This window comes from Aquarana catesbeiana, linkage group LG10 (assembly GCF_042186555.1).
Source record: "Aquarana catesbeiana isolate 2022-GZ linkage group LG10, ASM4218655v1, whole genome shotgun sequence".
Classification (NCBI taxonomy): Eukaryota; Metazoa; Chordata; class Amphibia; order Anura; family Ranidae; genus Aquarana; species Aquarana catesbeiana.
This window is the reverse complement of record NC_133333.1, coordinates 208,189,525-208,201,999: the sequence shown is the minus strand read 5'-3', so window position 1 is coordinate 208,201,999 and position 12,475 is coordinate 208,189,525. Positions and strand designations below refer to the sequence as shown.

At 45.5% G+C, this 12,475-nt stretch overlaps 1 protein-coding gene across 1 annotated transcript in view; it reads left to right on the top strand.

Moving 5' to 3' along the window:
- The window catches only part of LOC141111162 (sortilin-related receptor-like), a 155,155-nt gene extending 143,088 nt beyond the window's left edge, over positions 1 to 12,067 (top strand). Inside the window, exons 45-48 of the mRNA XM_073603205.1 lie at positions 80 to 186; positions 436 to 628; positions 2,207 to 2,419; positions 11,117 to 12,067. Coding sequence (XP_073459306.1) covers positions 80 to 186; positions 436 to 628; positions 2,207 to 2,419; positions 11,117 to 11,184 — 581 coding nt within the window. The 3' untranslated portion in view covers positions 11,185 to 12,067. The remainder of the gene's footprint in view (positions 1 to 79; positions 187 to 435; positions 629 to 2,206; positions 2,420 to 11,116) is intronic.
- The last annotated feature ends 408 nt before the right edge of the window (positions 12,068 to 12,475 follow it).

Sequence of the window (12,475 nt, the reverse complement as noted above, 5' to 3'; positions counted from 1 at the left end):
TACAGTCTAGGTTGTATAAAATAATACTGAATATTCTCTGGAGAATGGGAGTCCCTTTAACGGCTCTGTTTATTCACAGTTCCTCTCCAGGCGCCAGAAGGTCTGAAGCTTGTCTATGAGAGAGATCACATTCTGCTGTTCTGGAAGAGCCTGGCCCTGCGAGAAAAATTCTTTAATGAGTCCAGAGTGAGTATAGATTTTTATTTGTCATCCTACCCAGTTCATTAGATTAGCAGATCTAGTCATTAAGAGTCTCTGTATTGTGCACATGGCCCATAATTCTTTGCTTGCAGCGAGTGAAGCAGCCGGAGAGGAAGGTATGAACTGCATAAAGGATCAACAATTTCTTTGCATGGTCAGACTTTTCACACCTACAAAACCTGCAAAAGTTTTATGATTTGGTATGTGATTTAATACCTCCTTCTGCCTTCCCAGGGCTATGACATTCACATGTACGACAGCTCTAATAATGTATCCACCTACCTTGGAAATACCAGCGACAACTACTTTCGAATCTCCAACCTGAAGCCGGGCCACAACTACACCTTTACTGTGCAGGCGCGATGTCTTTATGGTGGTCAGCTCTGCGGAGAGCCAGCACTGCTCCTCTATGATCAGCTCGGGACTGGTAGGTCTATAGCCCATCAAGAGCCACCTGTCTTTTGGGATAAGATATCTTGACAGAAAATACATGAGCTTGTCTTTAGGCACAAAGCTTCTTGATCACTTAGAAAAGCAATGTTCCGAAACCATGCAGGAACCCTTCATTCACATCCCTGATGAAGGCTCCCTGCGTGGTCTCAAAACATTGCTTAACTATGGGACCATACAATAAAGAAGCTTTGCTCTGAAAGACAAAGTTGTGAGTGTGCTGATGACATATCGGTGTTCTTTGCTGTAACAGTGGGGAGTCGTTACAACACCATGTTAATCATAGTGTCCATTCCAGTACGATGTGTGAGAGGAATATACTTTGTGTCTGGTTTAAGAGTACCCTGCAAAGTAGTGGGTTGAAGTGCTATTCCTTTTAAGAAGGTTTTTAGTGTAATTGCCTCATATCTTGTACCTTCATATTACAAGCCAGTTGTGACAACCAGCGGAGGAAAAAACGCAAAACAGACCTGGAGGAAAAGAAATGGCAATACAGAGACATATGATGTTGAAAAGCCTTTAAAGTGGTTGTAAACCCTTACACACCACTTTTACCTATAAGGCTTACCTGTAGGTACTGGAAATATCTCCTAAACCTGCACGGTTTAGGAGATATTTACCATATACGCTCGCACTGATGTCATTGGCGCATGCGCACAGAAGAAAGGGCACGATCGTGCTGTTTCTAAAGGGGTGGTGCCGTGATCGTCATGCCAGTCAGAGCCGGAGTCCACGGCCCTGGAAGGAAGAGGGGTGGAGATGGACGTGGCCACCAGCGGGGACATCGCGGGCTTCGTTTGCAGGTAAGTGGCACATAATGAGCTAGTATGCGATGCACACTAGACCATTATGCTTTTACTTTGCAGGGTTTACTTCCTCTTTAAATAAAAGGCCAAGGGGTCATCATCAGCATTCTAATACTACAAGGAATGCCAAACGAAAAGTATGAGCGCAATCAGGACAGCTAAAAATAGACCATGAGAGACACACATAGCAGAGGAGAGTAAACCCCCCCCCAATCATTTTTAATCTATTAATAGTAAGAAAGTGAGGTCAGAGCAAACTGACCCAAAACAGGATGATTGGGGGTAGTTGGTTACAAATGACAAGGAAAAGGGAACTGTATTGCATTGTTGGAGGAAAAGTGGTTTAATCTTAAACTACGTAAGTGGTTCTTTACTGCCAGAGCAGTAAGGATGTGGACTTCCATTCCAAAATTGGTGGTGTCTGTGGGGAGCGTGGAAAAAAAAAAACTTAGATTGCATCTTATCAAACCCAATATACGGGTATATGGGAAATGGTAGTAACATAAACACACAAACACCCACACAGGTTGGACTGGTGTCTTTATTAAACCTTACCATCCATTATCTTTTATCTAGTTTTTCTGGCTGTTTCCTTATTAATATTAACCTCTCAGAACACAAACCTTATAAAGTTAGCTTTAAAGAAAAAAAAAAATTGGTCATAAACTGCCTCTGTTTTGTATAGGTGATTTTGAACTTTTTTACAAAAAAAAAAATATAAGGACACTTGTCATGTATTTTCTTATCAGGTATGGACTCCCAGCCCTCCACCGGTGTCCAGTCCACGGATGTTGCAGCGGTCGTTGTCCCAGTTCTATTCTTGCTGCTAGTGGCTACTGGCTGTGGTTTTGTCATACTGTATATGCGACACCGGCGGCTACAGAACAGCTTCACAGCATTTGCGAACAGTCACTACAGCTCACGTTTGGGGGCTGCCATCTTCTCCTCCGGGGACGATATAGGTAAGGGGACTCCAATGCCAGTTCAGACAGCCCAAATCAAAACGGTGATATTTTTGTGTTATTCCTGCAGAATATATTGATTAATTATTTTATAAGACTAATAAGCTACTTCTGCTCTCAGGTGGAAAAAAAAATGAAATGTAATTTGTGGGTAACTTTGCTAGACTTTAAGTGCTTACTGCTGATAATTTAAAGCAAGCAAACCTCCCCCCCATCCCCTCCTTTCTCAGAGCCGGACTTTTTTTTTTTTTTTAATTTACAGTAAAACCTTGGTTTGAGTACCTTGGTTTGAGAGCGTTTTGCAAGACAAGCAAAATGTTTTAATAAATTTTGCCTTGATATACAAGCGATGTCTTGATATAAGAGTAGCGTCATGTCACAACTGAGTATAAAAAAGGAGAGGAGCCTCTAAGTGTAGCAATATGGTTACATTTAATGAAGGTACAACATTTAGCAACTTATTGCTACACTTAGAGGTGCCTTTCTACTCTTTTATACCCTGTAAAAAAATGCTTTGATATACAAGTGCTTTGGATTACAAGCATGTTTCTGGAACGAATTATTCTCGCAAACCAAGGTTTTACTGTGTTACCTTTTTCCGGGAATCCTTCCTGCAGTTTCGCCTAGGGTATGTATGATGTACGTAGTAGCCCTCAGTCCCCTGGGGTACCCACATTTTTCTGGCCACTTTCCTGAACATGTGCCACAGCCGGTCCTTAGGGGGCTAGCTGCAGGAACTGAAAGATACAGTCAACTCATGATGAAGTCCGAGAAGAAAATGGCAGTGTGGGATTGGGTGAAAAGCAGCAGAGCTTCAGATCCCCACAAAACACCACTGGATTGCTGGATGCGTGAGTATATTTTTCTCGTAACTGTATATCACGGGGCACTTCATATTTAGGACAACTTGAGTTATGTTGCCACTTTCAGGTGAATGGACACCGGCCAAAACACCTACAGCTAAGGTTCAGTTTTGGCTAGTGTCCTTAAGTGATGGATGTGCCTGTAATGCCTCTCTGAAAATTCTTTCCAGTGGGCGTTAGTCCTTTCGTTTTTTGGCCTATTTTGCACATCCCAACTGGGGAAGGCTACGGCTTCATTAAGATTGGTTGTCTACAGCCCCAAGGCCAAGATGGATGGTACCTGGACCCCGCATGTAAGAGCAGGGACAGCCTTTATTGTTGCTGTTTGGCACTGGATTCTGCAAGCAGCGATTACAGGGGTAGCCAGCATCCGGTGACCTCAGTGGCACTTACCATGATGGGTGAAGTTTGGGCCTCTGGCCCTACATCCAGTAGTGGTGATTGCTTCTGTATTTGGAACGTTTTGCAGTCCCCCTATGCTCCCTGGTGTTTGGGGCTATGGGTGAAAATGCTGGAGCAATACACCACCATAGTGGTGGTCAAAATGCGACGACATGGAATGCATGTTCGATTGTCATTGTGTGTCTGCATATGCGCTATTTTGGGTTCCTCTGAATGGTGGCAACAAGCGCTATTGGCAACTCAGCGGTACACAGGTCCATCACACCTGCAGCACTATAGCACCGGTGCCTCTGGTATTTGAACCCTCAGCAAGCCATGTTACGTAGGCATTGGGGGGGGGGGGAATGAAAATGGGGTCAGCCCCCAAATCCCTGTCAGGTAGTGAGAACCCCATAGTTTGCCGTGTATTGGCTCTCCTAAGGGTCAACTCAGCTCTGAATTCCCACCCTTATCTGTTATTTCTCCAAGCGTCTTCCAGGACAGCCCATGAGACCTTGGGCTCCTCCTACCAGGACAGGAAACACGTCACCCCCACCAGATAAAAGGGCGGTCCTCCAGGCCCATGTCAGTTATTTGTGTTTCCTCCGGACGGGGGGTAACATGTTCATGGAACCTGCTCCCATAGGCCTTATAAGCAGGGGCTTTGTATGGCTATTTTCTGGGGCATATCACTTACCTCTTCCTCTGCCAGAAGCAGCACACCGCTGGGGAGGCTGGCTGTGCTGCTGTTCCCTGTCCTCAGTGCCTGGAGAGGGCCAGGACCGGTGTGAGGTCGTGCCCCTAGCGCAGTGCATTGCACTATAGCTCAGCTGAGCTTCGGTTGTCCTTCCCTGCCGACAGCGTGGCTGATCTGAGCAGGGAATGGAGGAAGCCGCAGCGCTCGAGGGGGCGGAGCTATTGCGCTCCAAGATGGCCCACAGGAAGTGCCTGGAAAGGGTTACTTCCGGGGCATATGACCTCATCATCGGGCACCGGAGACGAGGTTCCAGTCTTCATAAACGGCGCGAACAGAGAACGCTGGCTGCTGGTGTTTCTTGGTGTTAAGCAGCCAGGCTGTGGATAACCAAGAGGGGCAGAATGGATCCTCCTGCAGTACCTGCACAGGCAGCGAATGCAGTTCCCAACACCAGCACCTCACAGGTAAGCCTGGGGTGTTCTGTCACCACCTTGCTATCCCTGTGAGTGTTCCCTCCCCCCTCTGTAGTAGTGGGTGTAAGGGGACACATTTCCTCCCTCCTGCATGTGGTGTTACGGAGTGATTGGGTGGCTTTAATTACATTGTGGGTCATTTATTTTGTCTTGCAGACCAAGACTCGGCACAAGGCCCAAGCGCAGCCACTTAAAAGGAAATGTGCGGTTTGCGCAAACAAATTGAGCTCCTCACGGAGCAAAGCAGTTTGTCGCACCTGTATAGAAGGCCTAGTAAAGGATGACCCGGTTGCCTCTTGCCAGAAGATGCTTACTTCTGTTAGGGATGAGCTTGCGTCCACCTTCAGTTCCTTTAGAACGCTTATTGACAAGCTCCAGACTCCAGCAGAGTCCGTCTTCACTGAAGGCGTCAGTAAACACTCCGCAGCAGGCAGAGAGTGAGGACTCAGGTCAGATCTACCCGTTCTTCTCTGGAAGAATCAGGGTCAGATACAGAGCCCAGAGATAGAGAATCCACTCGAGGCTCAAGATTTAAGTTATCTGTTGAGGATGTAGATGACTTATTAAAGGCTATCTATACTACCCTTGAATTAAAAGAGGAAGAGGTTCAGTTATCCAAACATGATCTTATGTATAAAGGATTGCATAAGAGAAAATCGAGAGTTTTTCCAGTTCATAGTTTTTTGGTTGATACTATTAAACTGGAATGGGATAATCCTGAGAGAAAACCATTCTTCTCTAGTAACCTAAAAAGGAGGTTTCCTTTTGATGAGGACACTGCGCAGCCATTGAATAAGAATCCCAAGTTAGACGCACCTCTTTCAAAGGTTTCAAAAAACTCGGACCTGGCGTTCGATGATATGGGTACGCTTAAGGATCCAATGGACAAGAGGGGGGATATCCTTCTCCACAGAGCCTGGGACTCAGCAGTTGGAAACCTGAAACCAGCTCTGGCTTCTACTTGTGTGGCCAGAAATCTGGAGGTTTGGTTGACTCAGATTCAGTCACATCTGTCAGCAGGTACCCCCAGAGAGCAAATTTTAAAGTCTTTTCCTCTCCTATTTCAGGCAGTGGGTTTGGCAGATTCTTCCGCTGAGTCAGTAAGAATGTCAGCCAGGACTTCGGCTCTAGTGAACTCGGCCAGGAGAAGCCTTTGGCTTAAGACCTGGTCAGAGGACTCGGCCTCCAAATTGTGCCTTTGTGGCCTTCCTTTAACTGGTGATCATTTATTTTGCCCAGGTCTACAGGAGGCACTGGAACGCACGGCTGATGAGAAAAAAGGCGTTTCCAGAGAAAGAGTTCAGACAGCCAGAAAAATTTTTCGCGGCCAAAGCAGGCAACAGAGTCCTAGAGAAAAGGACAGCAGGCCGAAAAAGCATTGGACTGGGCACAAAGGCAGAGGCAAAGGGGGAGTGCTGTTTAACCCTCCTCAACAGCCCGCCAAGCCGCAGTGACTTGTGTTCCCCGGTGGGAGGGAGATTGAGGGCCTTCATCCCACAGTGGGCAGCAGTCACTCTGAGCCCCTTCGTCCTGGACCTAGTGACCAACGAGTACAGGCTGGAGTTTGTTCAACAACCACCAGAACGTTTGTTGGTCACATTTCTTCCACAAGATCGGGAGAAAGCGAGGGCTCTGGGTCTCCAGATCGGAGACTTATTAGATCAAAAAGTACTGATTCCTGTTCCTCGATCGGAGCAGGGCAAGGGATTCTATTCCCATGTATTTGTGGTCAGAAAGCCGGCAGGAAAGTTTCGACTTATCCTGAATATCCGGACCTTAAACAAGTCCATCAGATACAAGCATTTCCGTATGGAGACGGTTTTTACAATCAAAAGCCTACTATACCCAAACTGCTTTATGGCCACGTTGGACTTAAGGGATGCTTATCTTCACATCCCTATCCATCCAGCCTTCCAAAAGTTTTTGAGATTGGCAGTGATGACGGGTATGGGGACCCGACATTTTCAATTTCAGGCCCTCCCCTTCGGTCTTTCCTCAGCCCCACGCATCTTTACGAAGGTGTTGGGGGAAGCGCTGGCTCCACTAAGATTAAAGGCAATAACGGTTATCCCTTACTTAGACGAACTCCTGATAGTGGCAAAATCATACCAAAGGCTCTTGGAGGATCTCCAGGCTGTACAGGACTTCTTACAGTCCCTATGCTGGTTAATAAACAAAGAAAAATCGTCCTTGATTCCGGCCCAGAAAGTAACTTATCTGGGTTACGATTTTTGCTCCGTGAACCAAAGCGTTTTTCTTCCTCAGGAGAAGATTACCAAAGTGTTCCAGACTATGTCAGCATTGCAGACCAACCAGTCGGTCTCTCTGAGACAGGTGTCGAGGGCAGTGGGTCTTATGACCTCATGTTTTCCCGCAGTACCATGGGCGAGACTCCGTCAGCGTCCGTTACAAAGGTTTCTTTTAAGAAACTGGAATGGGGACGTAAGGTCCCTGGAGTCAAGGATCTGGCTTCCCGACAGGATAAAAAGAAGCCTGTGGTGGTGGAGAGCTGGTCAGCACCTAGCAGGAGGTCTCCCATGGTCCTTTCCCATTTCCCGAAGGATTACCACGGATGCGAGTTCCTGGGGATGGGGGGCCCACCTCAGCAATGCAGTAGCACAAGGAGAGTGGTCCCCAGAGGAGGCAAGGGCCTCATCCAATCAAAGAGAGCTGCTTGCAGTCCAGAGAGCCCTGCAGTCTTTTCAGATGGAGATCAGGGGTCACAACCTCCAAATTCTGTCAGACAATATAGCGACAGTCGCGTATATCAACAAGCAGGGAGGCACGAGAAGCCGGAGGCTTCAGTCCATTGCCCAGGAGATCCTTTCATGGGCAGAGGGGAATCTAGCCTCTATTTCTGCTGTACACCTGAAGGGGACAAACAATTGCCTGGCAGATTATCTCAGCCGTCACAGGATAGACCGAGACAACTGGTCCCTTCATCCCGAAGTCTTTGCAGACCTCACCAAGAGATGCGGTTATCCCGTAGCGGATTTGTTTGCAAACCGAAACATCCGCAAGATGGAGATATTCTTTTCCATGAACCCGGCAGACCAAGCCTTGGGGATCGATGCTCTGGCAAACCCGTGGCCTCCAGGCCTATGTTATGCCTTTCCGCCAATCAGACTGATTCCAGAAGTCCTCCGGAAGTTTCGGCTGGAAGAGACAGATCTGATTCTAATTGCCCCGTTTTGGCCCAAGAGGCCATGGTTTTCCCTGCTACAGTCTCTGGTTTCAGAGCCTCTGTGGAGTTTTCCGAAAAGGGAAGACCTATTGCAGGGTCCAGTATCACACCCTCAGGTGGCTTCCTTAAACTTGACGGCCTGGTATCTGAAGAAAAGATACTGAGCGCCCAAGGGTTCTCTGACAAAGTAGTCAGGACTTTCGTTAATTGCAGGAAGCCGGTTACTAGAGCCATATATTCCTAAGTTTGGAAAAGGTTTAACTCATGGTTATCTGAAAATGATAGATTAACTCATGATATTCCGTCTATTTTGGAATTTTTCCAAGAGGGTGTCCACAAAGGTCTTTCTGTTAGTACCTTAAAGGTACAGGCGGCAGCTATTAGTGTGTTCCTCCAGTTTTCTCTCCTGGAAAATCCCACTATAGCCAGATTTTTCAATCTATCTCTAGGGCCAGACCAGTAGTAGTGAGAAGTTGTCCAACGTGGGATCTGTCCCTAGTACTTCAAACTCTGGTAGAGTTTCCGTTTGAACCTCTGGAAAGTATGTCAGTTAAGTTACTTACATTAAAAACTGTGTTCCTTATAGCTGTTACCTCAGCTCGTAGGGTAAGTGAGTTGCAGGCCCTATAAGTAAGGGAGCCCTTCCTCACGATTTTTGAGGATCGAGTTGTGTTACGAACCGGTCCAGGTTTTTTGCCCAAGGTGGCAAGTACATTCCACCGATCTCAGAACATTGTATTGCCAACCTTTTTGTAGTTCGCCACAGGGCGACTTAGAAAGAAAATTTAGTTTTCTAGATGTAAGAAGGATTCTCTTGGTCTATCTTGAGGTCACGAAGACCTTTAGGAAAACTGATGCCTTGTTTGTCCTTTTTTCTGGAGTTCACAAGGGGAATAGTGCATCTAAAGCCACATTGGCTAGATGGATAAAGCAAGCCATCTTGGAAGCTTACAAAATTAGGGAGGTCCCTACACCTTTTGTTACTGCGCACTAAACTAGAGCCTTGTCTACGTCTTGGGCTGAGAGGGCTGGTGCCTCACCGGAACAAATTTGCAGGGCTGCCACTTGGTCCAGTTACTCGACCTTCATTAAACATTATCGCCTGGATCTCCTATCAGCTCAGGAGCAGGCGTTTGGTCGTAAGGTCCTTCAGGCAGTTGTCCCTCCCTAGACTGGTAAGTTCTGGCTCATCGTCTCATGGGCTGTCCTGGAAGACGCTTGGAGAAAAGCTGAGTTAGACTTACCGGTAACTCCTTTTCTGAGAGTCTTCCAGGACAGCTGGATTCCCACCCGGTATTGTCTGAAGTTATGTGTATTATGCATATGTTTTGCAGGGTCCTACGGTTCTTGAGAATACTGACATGGGCCTGGAGGACCGCCCTTTTATCTGGTGGGGGGGGCGTGTTTCCTGTCCTGGCAGGAGGAGCCCAAGGTCTCATGGGCTGTCCTGGAAGACTCTCAGAAAAGGAGTTACCGGTAAGTCTAACTCAGCTTTTCCACTATTTCAGGGAACAGTCCTCCAGTTCCTTTTTTTCTTCGGAGGAATTTCAGCAGCCATCTTTGGTTTGCATGACCTCAGAGGTCCTCGCTGGTTTTAGAATCACTGGGAGGCAAACATGGGGTCTACCCAAACACACATCCTTTGCCACTGCCACTGCCAGAGTCCTCTTCTCCCAAAATCAATTAAATTGAGGCCTGGTGGGCACCTAAGAGTAAAAAGCATCCTCATCCTAAGACATTAAGACAAAAAATTGCAGATCTATCCACAAATGTTAATGTAACACTGTTATCCAGTCTCACTAGGGTGGGGTATGTAAAAGAGTAATATATTCAAAATACTTTCCTGGTGAAAATGCTTCTGTCAGCTCCTTTCAGTGCTTGTGCCATGTCTGAAGGCCTGGATACAAGTTGATGTGTTCACTGGGGGAATATTAGAATCAGATTGGCTTATCTTCCACTTCAGCATGGATAAAGTGACCTTGGCGTTTGAGACCAGCAGGAGAGTGAGTCTAGAGCAGTAATTTATCCCTTCTGTTGATCTTGACTTTTGCATACCAGTGGGCCTAATATGTTGACATTGCGTATAACATGAGTTGGAGGTCTACTTTAATTTGGAACTCCAGGCTTAATACACAATACAGGTGTAAATTGTCTTACCTGCTAAGGGATTTGTAACACTTTTTAGCTAGTCAAATGATCCAGGCACCCCTTCCTGACAGCACTGCCAGATGTTGTACTTCCCTACAGGTAAACCATAAATGCACCCCCCCCCTTATCCATCCTTCCTTTAAATTCTGCTTTATAGAACCGGTGTGTGTGGGGGGGGGAATAGGTTTTGTAATGAACGTAGCAACCCAAATCTTGCAAGATGAATATGAAGCACCATGCAAGAGCCTCATCTTGCAAGATATGGACTACTGAACACTGTTATCTGACCTGAAGGATGTCGTTGCCCTCGCTGCGGGAGGAAGTGTGGGAAAGGGGGAGTATATTATTTTACCCCCCAGGTTATTTATTTACTTTTATTTTTTAAAGCATGGTCAGTTAGTCGTGCCTACACTGGACCCAAATGATCTGAAGGTGCCACATCCTAAACAATAATTGCAAAAGACAGTTTACATGGGGGGGAAAAGGTTTTTAATGCACCACAATATGACAAAAAGTAAATATTAAAAAAATTGCAAAGCGCTTATTGGTGTATGGACATCCTATCCATTGGTGGTTTCTATTGTTTATATGCATATCATGATGTTTAGACCCGTTGGGTCTTTCTTTTGATGTCCATACACCAATAAAAGCTTTGTCCTACTTTTTTTTTTTTTTTTTTTAATTTGTCCTATTGTAGTGCCTTCAAATCCTCTTCCCCATGTAAACAGTTTTTTGCACGTTCATTTAGCATTTAAGTGTTTGTGAGTGGGCACCTCAAAAAAACAGACCTCAATCACTGAGATGGTAGATTTGTTAGTGTTATTTCCCTCCTCCCTGTGTCATCTTTTTGTAATCTATATCAAGTGAATGATTTCATGAACCGCTGTCCACTGATGCCAGGGAGGACACTGACCGTGTTATGATGACCTAAAATTCCCCTTCCCATTTCAGGTGAGGACGATGACGACGCTCCGATGATCACCGGCTTTTCAGACGATGTCCCGATGGTGATAGCATGAGTCTGCGATGCTTCTCTTTAAACCAAATGGTGTAAATATTTCTTCTCCCAGGAAATTGTGGGATTGTTTCCTTGTTTTATTATTTTAATTTTAAAAGATGCACTTTGAGTTGCAATATCTTATTTTTATATGGGCCAAAAAAAAATGAACTTTGTAATTACTCAACTGTGAAATGCAAAACGAGTTTAAAAACCAAATACTGACGGTTTCTGAATGGAGATTTGACCCCTTTTGGCCCTGAGATCCACCCTCTTTCTCTCTCCCCTATGCAGGGACGCCTTGCCCCACCCATTTTCTGTAAATGCAGTGATTGCAATCTGGCGTTGCGGTCGTGTTTAGGGGTCACGATTAAAACGTGAGACCCGTGTACAGATGATCCTAAGGTGCCTTACTGACTTCTCAGAGATTCTGGGTACTGGAGACCACACAGTGAGATGCTGATGGGTTCCAAACAACCTTGTTTTGGAGCTTAGACCTGTGGGTTCCCCTTTGACATTCGGCTGCAGCGCTAAGGGGGTTAACGTTGGTATTTTAGGACTGATTTGCTGGCCGTTCATCCATGTTTCTGTGAGTCACCAGTCAAAGCCCATTTTTTTTTTTATTTTTAATTCATTAAGACCCACACTGTGTTTCACTGTCCTGTGCATGGGCTCGCTGGTACAGAGGGAATATTGAATAGTGCATTTTTTCTATTGCATGACTTTGGATCAATGATTAAAAATAGGTGGCAAAATTAGTACCATTTTTAAGGCTGAACTCCTGGGTTTAAAAAAAAAAAAAAAAAAAAATACTCTTGGAGCAGAGCTTTCTGCGCTGTACTGCACCTAAAGCCTATGGAGACCTCTGCAACACTGGCTGTACACTTGACAATTTTCAGTCAATTTCAACTACTGAGCTACCCAAAATTGCAGATATTCTCTTAAATGGCAGAAATACCACCCACCTCCATAGCTCAAGCTGAAACTGGCAAGGAATTCCACAACGTTAATACGTTTTTATTGGAAAACTGAATTAAAGCAAAAAAAAATACAATTACATCAAAAGCAACCTAATTGTTCTATTGGGGCAATTTTGATCCCATCTCCTTGCGGTTGATTGAATCTACCATTTTATGTCTTTGATTGTTTTGAGATTTTCAAATAGAAAGTTTGATCTCTTGTCAAATTGCCAAGTGTATGATCAGTGGTTTTTCTTACCCTTAATGTAGCTAAGAAATTCTGCTGGGTGGGTTCTCCAAAAGTGGTGAAATTTTAAAACACAGGAAAGGCCAACCTACCTGAAAATTGCTTGC